Source organism: Chrysoperla carnea, chromosome 1 (assembly GCF_905475395.1).
Source record: "Chrysoperla carnea chromosome 1, inChrCarn1.1, whole genome shotgun sequence".
Classification (NCBI taxonomy): Eukaryota; Metazoa; Arthropoda; class Insecta; order Neuroptera; family Chrysopidae; genus Chrysoperla; species Chrysoperla carnea.
This window is the reverse complement of record NC_058337.1, coordinates 87948216-87966651: the sequence shown is the minus strand read 5'-3', so window position 1 is coordinate 87966651 and position 18436 is coordinate 87948216. Positions and strand designations below refer to the sequence as shown.

The 18436-nt window shown below is 28.9% G+C and overlaps 2 protein-coding genes across 6 annotated transcripts in view; both read right to left on the bottom strand.

Moving 5' to 3' along the window:
* Positions 1-8377, bottom strand: part of LOC123304994 (GTPase-activating protein skywalker) — a 101537-nt gene extending 93160 nt beyond the window's left edge. For 3 of the 5 annotated variants that reach the window (XM_044886573.1, XM_044886576.1, XM_044886577.1), the window contains exons 1-2: positions 8206-8376; positions 1325-2295 (exon numbers count right to left, since the gene is read on the bottom strand). In XM_044886573.1, coding sequence (XP_044742508.1) covers positions 1325-1853 — 529 coding nt within the window. In that variant the 5' untranslated portion in view covers positions 1854-2295; positions 8206-8376. Of the gene's footprint in view, positions 1-1324; positions 2296-8205 lie in introns of all 5 variants that reach the window. The other 2 variants (XM_044886574.1, XM_044886575.1) reach the window with 1 other exon arrangement.
* A 3320-nt stretch (positions 8378-11697) lies between these two features.
* Positions 11698-18235, bottom strand: LOC123291994 (conserved oligomeric Golgi complex subunit 4). Its single transcript, XM_044872494.1, has 9 exons — positions 18179-18235; positions 17919-18116; positions 16305-16679; positions 15427-15846; positions 14543-14784; positions 13985-14210; positions 12893-13159; positions 12025-12210; positions 11698-11961 (listed from the first exon to the last, which is right to left on the bottom strand). Exons 1-9 carry the CDS (start codon positions 18233-18235, stop codon positions 11698-11700), a joined length of 2235 nt encoding a protein of 744 aa, XP_044728429.1.
* Positions 18236-18436: the final 201 nt, after the last annotated feature.

The following is an 18436-nucleotide window of genomic DNA, read 5'->3' as shown; positions in this document are numbered from 1 at the left end:
TTACTTGCTTCCGTGGTGTATTTTTCTGCTCAACGGAGACTAAAGCGATAACTTTGTTTAGCAGAGCGGAACGAAAGTTGACACTTGTCGTCCGGGGGGAAGAAAATATATTTTCGACCATAATATAATTGAATCTTTTATTATTTCTAGCCATATATTCTATACTTACCTATATATGGCTATCTCACACACACCTACGTACGAGCCCATTTCTTATTCGCAGGTATAAGATTGTCATAGAGCTGGGTGCTGCATGGCGAACCAATGACACGCGTATCATTGATGGCATGTGACACCTATCACTAAGTTCACTATGAACTATTATATCACCATGAAGGAACGCGAGTGATTTTATGAACGGGCGCTCGTTTGTTATTGTAATTACATCGTGGACTACAATTGCGAAATAATCAATTTCGATGTCATTAAACATTAAACAAGATGAAGACACTTTCATATTTTCGTTATTTATAAGAATATAGATTTGTAATTTTCCATAATCATAGGATGATGGGTCACATTTTTTAAGACACTTAAGGACGTTCATGCGTGTACCTGTTTTGCTATGTGCGTTCATAGGGAAACAGTATGTAAATTTTAAAGAATTTTAAATTAGTAGAAAATAGAAATTTTTTTTGAAATTCTATTAAAAGTTGAAATAATAATTAACTGGTAAAAGTTTCAAGTATGGTTATCGATATAATTTTTGAAAAATATCGTTTTATATTTTCCATTTAGTCTCATGTTAAACCTTACTTTTAGTCACTTTTTAAACTTAATGAAATTAATTCGATAACAGGACATTTTTCCTGTTTTAAATCATAGAAAATCATTGAAACTATCGCTTTATCATATTGTTTTTAATTTCTCTACTAATATCGTTGACGCATGAACGTCAGTAACACATACATGACTCTTCTACTAACGTCCTTAACCGAAATCAGAACTTTAAAATTGGTCTACTACAAATTGACAAATAGTTTACCACATGTCCCAATTTGACACATCACATGTATGACTGCAAAATTTCAAATCGATATTCCTATAAATAACGAAAATGAGAGGGTGTCTTCATTTTAAATGCGACACACTGTATATAGATTTGCCACGCCTGCGCCATAATATATTATTCGACTCATTTTTTCCCCAACTATACACGCAATTTAAATTGATATCTTAAATTCGTGCAACGAATAAGATCCAATACTTTTTTTTAATTTTTGTGTCCTGGATTTCGACTTGACTTATCTAGTAACCGTAGTTTTATTTATAATTTCTAAAAACTATTTAAACATAAATAATAGTAAAATAAAAGTAAACTTACCATTCAAATAATGTAACAATACAGCACAAATAGGATATAAACTCGGACTATACGTGATATCCGGACACGCATAGCCCAATACCGACACAATACGATCAGCAATACTTCGTCCTTTACGTGTCAAATGATACGTTAAACAATGCGTTGACTCAACGAACGGGGGTAACATTATTGGTTTATCTGGTAAATCAGTTGTACCAAATATTTGATTCACCATATCCCAATAAAAACTGTCCATCATATTTTTACCATGCTGATGTTGTTTACACAATATGGGCCATAATTGTGCACGTATGTTACTATTTAATGGCCATGCATGTTCACGTAAAATTAATTTCACATCACGTTTACGATTTTGTTGTATTAATGCTTGAATTTCGGCAAATGTTTTTAATGGTGCTTTTTTTGGCGTTGGTGGACTATCAGGTAATATATTTATACCTGTGGGATCAATATGAGATGGGAACATATCTAATGATATGGTTGATGGGGTTACCGTAAAATTATCCTCTTCTAATGTCGATAGCATTTTTCGATTGTTATTTATTTCTTAATTTCGTAAATAAATTAATTTAATATATACAATATATATATTTGTGCGTAACGATTTAATTAATTATTTAATTTCTTTGTTTTCGATCAAAGAAGTCGTTGTTTTAATTAGATTCTGTATTTTTTACTAAATATATATATATAGAGATTTTCTTGCAATTATTAATAATTAATGAGCGATTTTAATAGTAAGTAGTTAGATTAAACCGAGGCAATAACTCACTTTTGGGGGCAACAAAATTATATAACGAGTTTGTTCTTATTTATTTTTTATCTTCGCGACACTGATACACGAATCGTAACGTGGATCGTATATAGGTTACGATTTATGGCAGCATTAATACGATTGCTTTCTGAAGCAGCATTTTCGCTGTTTTAGAAGCACTGAATTTAGGTCAGATCTTGCAGCATTGTTGACACTGTAACAAAAAGAAAAATTACTATTAAAATCCAAAATTATTTTAAGACGAAAGAGTAAGGTGTTTGTGAAATAAAACAAAAGAGATTAGCTGTGGAAATACGTGGCTGGTTACGAGGAAACAAATATTTAGCTACAAAAACATTTGTGACATATACGTTGCAAGTTTTCAAGTAAAAATTATTTAGTTTTTGGTAAATTATGAGAAAAGTTTTTATTGCTTAAGGTTTTGCTTCATCTCTAACATATACGTTATGGTTTGCTCTTCTTTAAGTATTAGAAATATCCAAGTAGCAGTAAATCGGTTGTGTGTGTATGACAAGTACTCAAATGTTGATTTCGAATATGCAGTTTACAACTAAATTAAAACATCTCGAGATATTTGCAAAAAAACCGCGAAATTTTTTCATTTTTTTTTTTCCAGTTTTGTCTTTTAACTTCGAAACTATGCATTTTATTAAAAAGATCATTCTAGTTAATTAAAGAGAATTGAAAAAAATACACTAGAACCAGCACTCGAACCCGGACTTCTTGGATTCATGTCAAGCGCCCTACCAATTAGGCTATTCGAGTTCTAGACACGAATGCAATTTTTTCAACTCAATGAATTTTTTTAATTTGTTTATCCACTTATTTATTATTATTACTTATTGTTGTTGTTTACATTTAATCATTCTAGTTATTTATTTATTCTTTATACGGCCAAATTTGCTTTAAACTTTCTATATATCGCAAATATCTCGATACGATCTAAGATATTTTGTTAAAATGCGGCAAAGGATTCAGCATCCTAAAAAACATTGAAAAACAAAGAACAAAACAAGAACCTAGAAAAACCTATTAGTTTAATTTTTTCAATATGTAACTACCGATTTATCGGGCAATGGGCAATATTATTTCATTATAAACAGCGATTTTTTCAATTTTTCAGAGAAAAACATTCGTTTTAACAAAGATTTAAAATTTTAAAAGTTTTTATCTAAAGTTGATGATTTTACACTTTCGTTTTTCTACTTGAGGTATTTCCAGCATGAATGGACTTGTCGGCAGATTTGGCTTATTTTTTTCCTGGCTAAGAATAATTTTTTTTGCAGGCTCAGGTGATAATAAATAATAGAAGGTGATATTAGAAGTTGGGCATACAGTAACAGCTGCACATTGAATTTTGAAGTAATGCTGATATTATAAGCGCTTGTAAGCAAAATGGCGATTGTTAAGCGGTAAGCGCTGTCATATAGTAAATAGCTATATTCCTCTAGGACGCTAAGTTAGCTTTAACCGGAGAAAATAACCTAATTTAAATATATGTTTGTAAATTATTCATATTAAAAAATTACCAATAATGAATAATATATTAAATAATGTTGTGAATGATGAAGAAGAGATGGAAGATATTGTGTTAGCAAACATGTCCTGGCCGAAAACTGTACAGTTTGTTTTTCAGCGCTAGTAAGCGCTCTCAAGCGCTTTTTTCTGCCAAACGCACCCAATAATTAAGTTATAATTTTTTTTAACGTTTTTAACGTATCTATCCGGATCTAGCCGAATCATAATCACATAGACATCTGATTTTCAAACTATAAAAACTCCTTATCAAGAACGCACATTTTCAATTTGAGTAAATTACAATTTTGATTAGATTACGATTAACTTTTGTTGATAATCAATATATTTATTATTACTTAATATTATTTTAATCGATTTTTTTTCTTCGATTAATCTTAGTAATACATTAATTATACAGTTGGTTAATCTATTTAATCAATTAATTATGAATTTTTTATCAGAAATATTTATTAAAAAAATCATTGTAGTATTATTTTATTTACAAAGTTATTACAAATATTATGTTATTAAATATTGTTTTTTGCATTTTTATAAAATTAATGTCATTTATCGCAAATCAATTTTCCATAACAGTTTTTTTATATTTCATGACCTGATTTCATAGAAATTTTTTAAATATTTACTAAAGTAAGATCCTTGAGAGCTTTTGGTCAGAATGATTCAAAGAACATTTTGGGGTGGGTTAGAAAAAGATTCACAGAAAGCCATTTTTCTATCTAATATTACGCGGTCCTGTAACCTACTTTAAAAATAAATCCACAATCATTGCTAAAAAGCCAGTCCTTCCGGGTCAAAATCGATAAAACTGAAAGTCAAAATCCGGTCGCCTGACACGGTCGAAAACTTGGATTTAATTTTGTCTTTACATTACAAAGTAAAAAAAAAAATATATACAGTAGAATCTCGATAAGTTAAAGTCCAAGGGAAACACAAAATATTTTAAGTTATAGAGGTTTTAAGTTATCAAGTGTCTATGTTAGGTAAAGGTTAATATAGAGGTATGTACATGTTTCTATGTACCCTAGTTAATATAGAGGTATGTACATGTTTCTATGTAGTTACTGAGGGCCTATACAGAGATTATTTATTTAAGTTATAGAGGTTGCGTATTTTAAGTTATAGAGGTTTTGGGCTCTGATGGGAAGGGAACATAGTATTTTTTGAAGTAACAGTTACCGAGGTTTAAGTTATCGAGATTCTACTGTATATATATTATTTGATGTAGCGTTCTTGCCCTTTTCATGTTTAATTTGACTGAATTACTCTAAATGTTAGTAAATAAATATACAATGTAAGTTTAGAAATTCAATTAGATACATCACTTATCTTCAGTAATCATAATATAATTGAGAAGATTTAGTATATCATAAACTCAATTACATGTATTATCTTAAAATTTTTCCATCCATTCCTGGATAAATTTAGTGAATAAAATTATCTACAAATTTCGTCTGAAGTCTTTTTTTATACATTGAACCGTTTTTAAACTAGAAGGAGCTCAGATATACGTACCTTAGTGTAGGATCAACCTTGAATCCCAGTCTATTATGCGGTTTTTTCACTAAATAATTCCTTAAATACACCTTAAATAATTATTTAATACCTTATATTTATAAATATTGACTCTGCACTAAGGTATCTCAATGTCACAAAAAATACACGGATTACATATAATACTATATGTAATCTGTGCATTTTTAGTGACACTGAGTATACGTATAGCAGAGCGCTCCATCTTCTGCACCCTCTATTTCAAAAATGGTTCAAATTATAATAAAAAGTTTCAGACAAAATTTGATTATAATTTTATCCTCTACAATTTTTATGATTACAGTAAATACGATTGAACACAGGACTGCCGTACGTCCTTAAATGAGCTGGCGGAACAAATGAATGTAAACCTGGTATGGGTACAAGGAGTAGAAACTTTTTTTCAATTTTCCCCCATCCTCCCTCTATCTCGAAAATGGCCGCTCTGTCATATATATGTCCCATGAGTGAACATTCTCAACATCGACCAAGGAGCTTATTTGCCATGCGGCTGAAAGTTAGGGTTCATGGATTTTTTGTCGCATCATATCCTAGAATAATATTGAAAATTAAAATTTTACATATATTCTTAGTTCCACAAGGGCTTTTAATTCGTCAGAAAGGTGCTTGTTTTCAATTTGAAGCAAAATACTACGTAGTAAAATTTGTTTACAATCGTATTGCATTACTTCTTATCAGGTGTATTACATTTATTAAGTATTGTGACCTGGCTCTACTCGAGTGTTAATTAAACATTTTTCCTATTGCAATATTTAAATCTTTAAAAGGTTCATAACTATTGCGTTACGAACATATCTGACTTAAAATTTAGCTTAAACCGGCAGCTACTAACAGAAATTTAGTATGACAATCGAATCGCGTATATATCATTCAGAATGCTCATTATTTGAATGATATTAATTAAAATGGTTGAGGTTTTAAAATCAAAACTTGAATAAAATTTTTGAATAGTATCAGAAAAAAACCTACAATCCATTTTTTTGATTTCCAAGTTACGATTTGTATTATTTTAAAAGAAAGTCATTGACAACAGAAAGAAGTCATTGACAGCAAAATACGCAAATAAAATGTTGAAAGGAAAGTACATCTTTTTTTTTTTAAATAAAAAAATTTTTTTTTCGATCCTTCCAAGAGTTCAAACTTCTTGCAATTTTTCACGTGTTAAATTGTCAATCAAATTCTTATAACATATACCTACGTAGAAAAAAAAATTTGTTGATAAGAAAAAAGAAAAATAGCGATTGTAATCTCATATTCCGAGTTAGACTGGGAACACATTAAAAGAATTTCTTATACGAAATTCAAAACATCCCCGAATAAAGTACTTATCTATAGACCTTTTCATCGATTTGCTTTTGTTTCGGACAGTTGTCGAAAAACTATTCAACCTAAGAAAGTTAAATATATTTTATCTTTTTCAAGCAGCGCTTTTTGGCAAGGATAGAAGATAAAAGATATGTCTTTAGTTAATTGAAAACAGTCCAAAACAAAAAAGAATCATTTTATAAATGAAAAGCCCCATTGATAAAAAATATTCCCACTCCCTTAACTACCTAAAACACTATTTCTATTAGCCGCTGTCAATCGAACTCTAGATAATCACAGGCATTGAAATGGATATTCTCAAATTAGTATTAGTATTTCAACCCAATTTAACGACAATTCAACCATCATGGTCGATTTTCATTTGGTTACTTCTACAAAAATACATACACATGACAAAATTCCGTATATACATAACAAAGTCATACAATAAATACCTAGCTACTGGTATAGACTAAACCAGACATTAAGTCGCCAAAAATTTAATAATTGATGAATTAACCAATATTTTATCTATGGAATTAACTAAAAAAGATAATATCTGACGGTTAGGTGATAATATAAATAGTACCCAAATTCTTTTATTACAAGAAAAAATACCTGGTTATTTTCTAAATTCAAACAAAAATGCTACAAATAATAAATGATTTTGATTTATTGAAATTTATTGAAAAAGTGCGAGGGCCTAACCAATCATCTTTTATAGACATTGCATTTAACGCGATTTCCTGATAGATTTTTAACGGATTCTCAATTTTTTCTATGGATAATTCTGAAAGTATCTACAAAAACTTGAGGCATTTACTCATTGGAGTTGAAGTGACCCTTAAAGTAGCTGTACTTAATGAAGAAAATTAAAAGAATCTTTCATTTTTTGTTTCGAAATTATTCACTCAAAAAATCACTTTATTATTAAAGGGAAGTTAAGGTAATCAAAAAAATATATTCGATTTTACTCTATGTCCGGGTGAAATCGGATATGTCCGGGTGAAATCTAAATACAATTAAAAAAATCATGGCCTAAATGGGAAGAATAAGACTTTTAAATGAACTACTATTAACACCTTTTAAGCAAATATAATTAATCAGTTTAAATCATTAATTTTTAATATAATTCAGTCAATATAAATAAATTACAATATATTAATTACACTTTATAACCTAAGCTTAAAAATATTTGCCTTGTAATTAATTATTGTACATACGATATTAAAAAATTGAATAAATTATTGAAGTATATAACCAAATTAACGCAAGTGCGATTATTAACAATGTCCAAAAGATCACATGAAACCAAAAAGTTGACATTATTTACAAAATTATACCGCATTATTTTGAATAAGAAAAAGGTCGTCAAAGTGAAATAACAAATATTGACTGAACCTAAAAATAAAGATAACTAGGTACTCTGGTGCACACAGAAAATGATAAAATTCGATGCCAAAGCAAAAATAGATTACCATATCAAGTTCATATTTTCATATATCACGTGTTTTCATCTTTTTTTTGGGAATTTTTCATCAACAACAAAAATTTTGACATATAAGTACTTTAGATTGTAGAAAACATTGAACCGAATTCAGTTTTTTTTATTAAGTGGAAGAAAAATAATGGAGTAACACCCAATGGAAAATAGCCAACACCTTAATACATTCTCTTCGAAAAATAAAAATTTATATAAAATACTAACCTTATTACGTTTTCAACAATACGATAAAAATATCACACACACTCGTAAATTCATTGATAAAGAACAAGAGAAAAATTTACACAAACAAAATGCAAACACTGTTTTGATATTATTTTCTTTGCTTTTTTAAACTTTCAATAAATTTTCAACAAAAATTTTTAAATCACCTTTTATTATACACAACAAAATGGTTTTATATAAATATATATAAATATATTATATATACATATATATATAGATTATATATTTTTATAACACTTGATAAATTTATAAATAATATAATTTTTAGTTCACTACAATTCAATGATCACACAATAAATTTAAATAATTCTATATATTCTATTGCGAAACTACCAAAAAATACTACTACTGTAGTCAAAGTGTACTCTTAACATTTAGTGTTTATTGTGTACAAATATTCACTGTTGTACGTGCTGTCATTATTAATGTGCCGAGAGCGAGCCGGTGGTTAAAAGTCGGATGATTTTACCAATTATCAAATATATCCAATCAGAAATGCATGTGTTTGCGCAAGTTGACTTATAATTCCACCATCTTGTTCAGTTTTTATTGAATCTATCATTCATATAATACACGAAGATATACTTTTATTGTAGAACAAATACGATTATGTTTTTACTGAATGGTTCGTAAAAACGTTACTACAATACTTTGTGATCGGAATATGATCGCATTTATTAGTTTTGCTAAAAATACTTTCTACCTTTTCTTCATTATGGTATCTACGCTTTGCGTTAACTTATAAGTTTGTAAGGATCATAGACATGGCTTATATAATGGATTATGCAATACCTTCATGAAATTGACCACACTCTGTTACATAGACAGCTGGGTACCTTAAGACTGGGTACGTATCCCTCAGCCCATTTTCTCTATATATGGCTAGGATAATACCAAAAACTAAGCAAACGAATACTCATGAACTGTTTCACCATCAAGTAAACGTACTGTAAATACGCTCAATTCGTCAATAAAACCACATTTCCACTGCTTCCAGAAGTTTTTCTGTTCTTTTTGTCACAGTTCACGATTTGCATGCATACAATAAAACAGGCGATAAATAAAACTTTAGCACCCAAGTCTTTCTTTGTTCTCACCATGCACTTTTTGTCTTGCTTGAGTTTATCTAGAAATAGTTTGAAAAGCTTTTGAAAACTCCAATTTTTAAAAAAAAAGAGTGTGTGTACTTATGTACACGCGTTAGAAGTTATACTTCTTTCATTCAAAATTAATTATTCATATGAATACTATATTTCACAACCATCGACTTGAACTGGCTCAGGGATATAAGTACTATGTAGTGTATAGTATGAACACTCAGTACTGTAACTATATTCAGTGTTGAAAATATATTTTTTTATTATTTCAATTCTGTGGCTAACTTCATCATGTCGTTCGTGCGCGCGCAGCTCACAAATTCACTCTCATCCAAACGCGCCAAAAGAAGTATAACTTCAAAAATATTTCCAAAAATAAATGATTTAAAATCGTATAATTTCTAAGGCATTCTTTGAACTTTGGTTACGAATATCTTTTAAACGCTTACAGTAACCTAATAAGCAAAAGAGTCCATTTTTGTAGATCAGTTAATTTTCTTCAAAAATATGTATTGCCCATATTATGCACAATTATACGGAGTGGAACATGAAGCCATGGAGTAAATTAAAACATTAAAATATATCTTTCGTAAATAAATCTGCATCATACATCTCTTATTTATTGACCAGTCAATAAATGAAATAATGTATTACAATACTTTTTTCCACTTTTCGAGGAAAAATAATTTTCATCTCTCTTTCAATATCCGAAACCATTCAAACAAAGCGTTGGTAAACAAAGAATGCTAGTTCATATCATCTCCTTCAGATATTATTATTAGGAATAATTATATTGATTGATTTTAGAATTTTAATGCATTTTTATCATCTGGATTTTTTCGAAAGTTCCTCTCTCCTGCAATTTTTTACATTTTTGTATGTAGGTAATTTATAAATTTTGGGCAAATGAGAGAAAAAACCAAAAGTTTCCCGTTAATCTACGTAATCTACGATGGGCGAATTTCTAAAAAAATTTTCTATATCTAGATCTTTATATTTTGTCCACGTCGACCGTCGTTACATCAAATGTGACATTTCGACTTAAATTTATAATGTTTTATATATTTAAAATATTTTAATATAACAGAATGATAACAACACGTCATTTTCTCGCCTAATACAGTAACTTTAAAACTGTTACTACATTGCGAGTGAATTTACAAATCATGTTAGAATGCATTCAAATAATTAATCCTTATTATAATAAGTGAAAACAAACAATTGACTGAGTAATTGTTGAAATATTGGCATCCATTTGTTCTAGTTATAAAGATTTCGAAAATTTTTCGAAATATTTTTTTAGGTATTTGAATTTAAAAGACTAAAATATACAGTAATCCTAAAAAACTTTACAGCAAAAACAGTCATGATGATTGTGAATAGTACCTACATGTTACAATTTACAAGGAAAACCTTTCAACCGAATCAACATGCCAAATTGATTTATAAAGACTAAAAAATGGGGAAAAAGCCACTATTTTTAAAACTATTTTATTCATCACACACTATTACAGAGAAATTCATTCATGTTTATTCTAGATTTATTAAATTAGTCAATAGCACGTTTTCTTTAACCTACTTGTATATATTTTGTGTAACTGTGGTGTACATGCATATTTTATCGACTGAGTGTGCATAATTAGAGTATTTTACACAGGGATGCTATATCTTTACCTTTTCGACGTCTGTGGTATTCTATTTTCTATGGAGCATAATATTTATCAGACCTACATTTATCAGATTTTAAAGAATCAAAATATACATTTTATTTTTTCTTAATTCCAACAATATTTCTGACCTATATCTAAACTATTAAGGCTACCCTCCATAATATAAATTCAGATTGCCTACAGACCCTGAAATTTCACCCAGGGCTATTCCAGGGTATTTAAGATTAAATCCTGAAAAATTCAGAGTATTCAAATTTTTTCTCTAAAAACAACATATTTGTTTATTCCTATGTGCGAAATTCGCCAGTAAGTCCTTTTTAGTTTTTGTTTGCTCGACCGCAATTGTAACGATAATATCTGCGCATCATAAAAAAACAATTATGTTGGCCAGATATGAACCACGAAATCACGAATTAGGAAAAACAAATTTAGAGAATTCACGAAAGTTTACAAAATTTAGAGTTATTCCATGATTTTAGTAGTAATTTTTTGTTTCTAGGACTATTTCAGGCCATTTAAGAAGCTGTAGACACTCTGATATTCCTATCACAAAAAATAAGATACACATATTTGTTTCCTAAAAATATTCGAAATGTAAAATAATAGTTAATATAAAAATTTTATGTCTTTATTTAATATATTAATAAAATTTTGTATTTCATACTTTCGATTTTTGAATTCATATAAAACTATATAAGTAATAACTATATTTTAAATTTATTTAATTCATCTGGAGTAAAATCAGTCCTTAACGATACAATTTGTCGTAATTCCACTGGTGTTAATCGCCATGAAAAGTTCTCACCACTTAATTGTTCATATTCAGATATTTCAGTTACACGTTCCATATTTAATATTGTTGCAATTTGTATTAATCTTGTAAATTTATCTCTGATAGACCAGGATGTTGCCGATGTTAAATATGTTGTTAAAGCTCGAATTTCTTTATCCAAAATTAGACCCCCCAACTGTGCAGAAAATAAATTATTATTAAAAATAATTACTTTTGAAAATAACAAAATAAAACTTACCCTGTTGAATTTTGATTGAAATATCACTTTTTCAAAGCGTGCTGTTACATCTGCTGATAAAATTCCTACTAGTGTATCGAAGTTTGATGTGGTTAGCACATTTCGGAAAGAGTTTAATAAATGTTCTAAATGCATAATTAATGTTTGTATGAACGTTTCTTTGGCCTCATATTCTGACAATTCGTCCTATAAATTAAGCAAATAGTGTACCACCTTTAAAAGTAATAATGATAGATTTTGTTTACTAAATCAACATCTTTAGTTTTTATTAATTAACATATATTTGAAAAAAAAGACTTTTATTCAGCCATAAAAAGACTTATTCAGACAAAATACATATGGTTTGATGGAATTTTTCTTGTAGCCAAGAGAAAACGCCACATTAGGTTCAAGTTTAATTTGGAAATTAATATATGCAATAGTAATAAATGTAACGGTAATTTCATTGATTTATGTTTTTCGAAAATAGTCGCTAGAACCAGTAAATAATTCTTTAAACACAGTTTTCTCAAAAGTCGTGATTTTCCAAGACATTACAACGTTTTTCACAACATAAAATTATAGTAAGTGGCCTTTGAGACTTTTATCTCTATCTCTAGTAGTAAAAAAGGAAAAAATCATGTGAGCAAACCCCAATCTGTGAAGTTCGAAGGTAAGCCTAATGGGGTTTTCCATCAGTTCATAACTATTTTGAATGAGGCTTTCACAAAATGCGAATAAAATTATATCAGTGGTCATTTATTTATTCAAGACTTAGATGAAGGACGATTACCAAGAAATTATTAAATTCATTGAATGCTATAACTTAATTAACCAAAATTAAAGTATTGAAACCCGATCATAAATCATGATTTTAAATGTAACTAACCTCTGTAATTTCATGAGGAACATTTAAAAATTCATCAAGCCATTGATTGACACGTGGTTTAATTGCACTTGATCTTAATTGTTCCATACCATAATCTTCAATTGATTTTAAATTTGTGGTAACTGCAGAAAGTCCGGATATACAACTTTCTAATTTCTCTCGATCATTTGAAGTTATTTGTGGCATTGATTTAACAACTTCTTCCATTAATGCTGTACACAGAGTATCCACATACTCACAACTGACGCTTGTATTATTTAAATGGGTCTGTAAAATTTATTAAATATAAAATAATGAAATAAAATTTAGTGTTGTAAGAAAATCGAGAGTGTAATTTACCGAGAATGTAAGAAAACCGAGAGTGTATTTAAAATCCTTGTTTCTTTCTCAAAGATGCAGAGTACCCAAAAATAAGGAATAGAGGATAGAAATATATGACGAAAATACCTTTAGTGTTTTGCGATCTGATCGTTATCCAATTGGGACTCCGTTAGCCAAAGAGCACCGTTAGCCAGTGTCATTTTTAATTTTAAGAATTTCTCGATTTATATTACAAAAACTAATTTGCATTACAAGTACAGTTGTGGGAAATAAAATTTATTAAAATTTAGTATCGAAACATTCGCCAATATTTATAGAAAAATTTTCGTTCAAAGTTTTAGAATATAAAATTTGAATTGTTTTCGATATTTTCCAAATTTTTCACGAAATAATTAAATTTACTTAAAAGAAAATTCCAAATTCGGTAATTTATCGGAGGCCCCATGACAAAAGCAAGGGTCCCTTTTTTATTCAACGAATATTTCACCACAATTTTTTACCCTTCGTTAATCTACCGTCTGTTTCTTTAATCGGCGTCCTCATCAGAAACACTACTATCAGGTTCCAGATTTTCAAGGAAAAACCAAATATTTAAACTTTCCGCCGAAATTTGTTGCTGTATATCATGGTTAATCCGGGCCTGCTTTTACAATAATGAATTTAGATTCATAGCCCATCTTTCATTGAGACGAAATTTGTGAAGAAAATGAGACTCGTTTTTTATTAAATATTATATTAATGTTAATTCAATTTTAAAATATAACTACTTACAATAAAACTTAATCTAGATTGATCTAAATCGTTCCCAGATTGAATACGACCTTGTTGTATAGACGTTTGAAGGACACTATATGCTTGCGTTAAATCTAAATATCCAGATGGATAACCTTGTCGTAAATTTTCACGTAATATTGAACAGTAATGATTTTCCAAAATACCACATACATTGTTAATCATTGCACAAATCGCATCTAAACTTCCACTTGATATTGATCGCCTTAAAAAAATTATTTTATTTAGTTGAGAGACTGACTCCTGTTTCCAGAATGATGAACGAGTTTCTTTAAAATTAATTTAATATATTCCTAAGCAATGATTTTTAGAAAACAGAAACTTATTTCCTTTATATTTCGAGAAAAAAGAATGGTACAGCAAAAATAAAGTTTTACAAGTCTGGCAAGAATCAACGGAAAAAATTGTTATAAGTTTTTCAAAAACTGCAGCCCAAAAAGTCTTTAAGTAGATCCGCCCCTGATATTAGCGATTTAATATTTTGGAATGTTGTTCTTAATTCAATTTTAAGCTAAAATATTATAAAGTTATACATACCTAACACATTTTCGTAAAATAAAGAAAACATCATCCACCATACTAGAAGTTTGTTGACCTTCTTCTGGTGTATCTAATGAAATTGCTTTTTTTACAGATTCTTCTAAGAAAAACTGTTCAAAAAGTAAATAATTGCTAATCAATTCATGCATACATTGGCTTAATTCACTGGTTTTTAACATTTGTTTAAATACATCAGCTTTTCCGGCACTAATTTCTGGTAAAGCTGATTCCAAATCTGTCTAAAAATTTTTAACAAAATTTATTTTTAAATAGCTATTCAAGTAATATATAATATACAGTAAAGAAAACAAGAGATACAACAATATCGTGATTTTGTCATAAATATGAAGATGTCCAACTGAAATTTTAACATCTCAAATTGTTTGGAATATATAAAGCACTTTCGAATGATTGGTGATATATAATTTGATGATCCACAATGGCGATATAATCGATATAATATGGTGGCGGCTAAAAATAAGAGAAGCCAATTTCTTGAAAAATATAGTTGCAAAGAACCCAATTTGAACCTGACTTACGCGAAAATGGACTTGAAATCTCATATGATGTACTTTTAATTGTAGTTGTTACAGTAACTGTTCAAAATTGAAAATGATTCAACATTCGTTTTAGGGGAAAAGTAACAAGAACTTTTTTCGTCCCCCAATTCTATAAAGTGTGAAGCTCACGATCTCTTGCATACCGGGCAGATATTCTGCGTTTGAGTTGCCTAATAGATTTCAAGTGTTAGTCAGTAATATCTTAGGAAACCTGTTACGTTTATATAGTTTGGGGGGTCTCTAAAGAGAGGTGCAGTACTTAAGTAATTAAGGTACTATTAGAAAATAATTTTTCAAATATTCAAATTTAAAATTACTTACTAAAACACGTCTACTTAAAAATCTACAATACATTTCAGCTCTTGAATGCATAATACTTAATTCAGTAATGAGTACATCAAGTGATTTTGGATCCAATTTATCATTATTTAATTTTGTAATTGATGAATTCTTCAGATAATCATTTATTTGTGTCATAGTTTTTACAATTTGTCGCCGTTTTACAAATTCGTTATAAATTTTTCTAGTTTGTCGATCACATTCCTTTTGTATTATTAGAATAACTGATAATAATCTACCAGTTTGATAATACGTCTCTAGTAGTGGACTATGAATTTCAATAATTCGTGCAACACCTTCGAATAATAGTGTTAGTATATCTGCATAGATAATGTGTGCTCGTTTATCATGTTGTGATGTTTCAAGAGCTTTTTCGATATTCTTTGTAGATGTTTCATATATCTAAAATAAAATATTGCCAATTTTTATGCTAGTAATTATACAAAAAACTAAAATAATTTATGAATTACACATGATTTTCAAATCTCATGTGAAAAAACTAATTTAATTTTTTTACGGAGGCAATCCCGATCTGCCTCTTGCACGCTCTGCCTCTTGCACGCTCTTGGGTAAATACTAACTGTGCAAAATTTCATATCAGCAAAATAAATGCAAGATTGATTCAAAATCATGAAGCTACCTTAAGAGGTTAATAGTCTGAAAGAGAAGAGAAAATCGTAGCAAACTGATAATCAATGTTTTTCGATAACGAAACTCAAACACAATTCGTTTGGACGTTTTTGAATCTTTTTAATTTTAAAAATATAAATAAAATTTTTTTCTCTAAGCAATTCAAAATTCGATATTTTTTACAGAAGACTTTTTTTTTAACCAACAATTAAATTTAAAATAAATTATACCTTAGAACATAAATACAACGAAAATTTAGAAAGACCATCTTCATGTAAATTTAAAAGAGGAAATAATTTAAAATATCTTTCAATCGAAGCTAAATCTCCTTTACTAACAGCTTCATCGAATTTTGCTTTAACGATTTGATGCAATTTTGTACAAGCATTTTGTAATGTTGTTACTGCATTTGTAATACTGTTTGTATTTGCGGATATGTCGGATGCTGTTTGTTGAAGCATTAATTGATTCATTGATAAAAATCGATGAATATGGCCGGCAGCTTGTTCATATTCCTCATTTTTCATAGCCAGTAGAACACCATCACTGCATAATCTCAAATCGATTAAATCATTCAAACGGGTTTGACAGTCGAAAACACGGGCCTGCAAATATTTAAAATTTTAAGTGTTTGTTGAACATTCTCGCTTCTTCAACTTTTATCTATAAATCTTAATTTAACTGTTTTAAATATAACTGAATTTGATTGGGTCAGACAGAAAAAATGTTGTTAATTTTATTTATTTTTTTAGAAAATCTGTTATTCAAATAAAAATTTGCTTCATGCGCATGCGCCATGCATACGACAAATGACTGAATTATAAAAAAGCTTCCATAATAAGCTTAGAAGTATAATTTCGTCACAAATTATTTTATTTGTTTAAAAGTCAATTTCGAAACGAAAAATGGCAGCTGTGATTTATTTGTAACTTCTTACGTTTCACTATAGGTTTTATGCAATGTTGGTCAAGATGCAGCAGCTGTCATTGGCGTAGGCAGGAAGTTTTCCTAGAAGGATATCCCGACCCCACTCTAGACTCTTTTATTTGAAAAATTCACAACAAACGTAACGAAAATCTTTTACTCTCAAAACGAGCATTCTTACAATTATTCAATTTTTATGAGACATTCTTTGAAAGGATCAAATTGGAGCTGAAAGTTTATATGAAACTCTGTAATTATGGTGGCGAAAAGGGGATGATTCACCTATAATAAGTAATGTAATTTGATGAAACTCGGTGGAAGTATAAAAATCAGGTTAATTTAATGATAGGATGCAGAGTTTCTGAGATATTGCAATGTTTGGATCGATTTTAGTCCGTATCTCAAAAACTATTCGACCAGTCATCAAATGCACCCGATTTTTGTACTTTTTTGGTCAAAATTACCTTATATAATGAGTTATATCGAAATTAGAGATAAAAAAATTTCTTGATGTTTTGCAATTATTTTAAGGGGTACCCCTTTGATAAAATCGAGAAAATAGCAAAAAAAATTTGGTTTGGAATTTAACGAAACTCAGAGGAATGGGTAATTTTGATACAAAAAGTATAAAAATCAGGATAATTTAATGATTGGACCTATAGAAAGTTACAGTGTCAAAGCGTATCATGGGCAAAAAATTAAAATCCATAAAATTGTGAACAAAAGGGAGGATAAGTGAGGGCTATATCTTGATAGTATTTGTTTTTAAAAGAGGAATTGCCCAGCAAAGCGGGCGGGTATCTGCTAGTAATAAAATAAAAGAGGTAAAATGAAGTTCACCGGATCATCTAGTATTAAATCATAAACCGAGTATTCGTGTTTTTTTTTTCTAAATAATAACTAGGATTAATAATACATACTCGAGCAATATCAAGTTGGTGAATTTTTGCAGTGATACTATCCGATAATTCGGCAGTATTGTTTACAGTATTTGCAATTTCTTGGCCACTTCTCCTTGTCTGTTCTATTTTGGAAAATAATTTTGATACTGTATTTAATTTAACATCGATATGATTCCTTTGATACAGTATATCTTGTAGTTGTCTATTTATTAGGTCCTAAATATATTATAAAAGTCATTATTTGATGTAATATTTTCAATAATTTTAAATTAAATTACCTCTTTTTCTATTAATTCTTTTATTTTATTTTCTCTTACTTTTTGTGAATTTGACATTTTAAATATTTTGAAATATGTCAAACATTTAAATAATGATCCACATCATCATATTCAGAAAATTGGCTACCAGTTGGCAGCACCAACAATATGCCGGTAAAATTAAATTTTAAAAATATTTTTGGGCAACAACCAAATCCGATGAGTTTTTACTAATAAATTATGGCACTATCAAAATATCAAATATTTTTTAATAAACAG

What these genes read in the sequence shown, in the direction of transcription:
- LOC123291994 (XM_044872494.1), bottom strand. Translation starts at nt 18,235, where the DNA reads ATGTCAAATTCACAAAAAGTAAGAGAAAATAAAATAAAAGAATTAATA. An exon ending in ACCAACTTGATATTGCTCGA is followed by an intron (nt 16,680 to 17,918) that starts GTATGTATTATT and finishes AAATATTTGCAG; the next exon opens with GCCCGTGTTTTCGACTGTCA. An exon ending in TTCCTCATGAAATTACAGAG is followed by an intron (nt 12,211 to 12,892) that starts GTTAGTTACATT and finishes CTTAATTTATAG; the next exon opens with GACGAATTGTCAGAATATGA.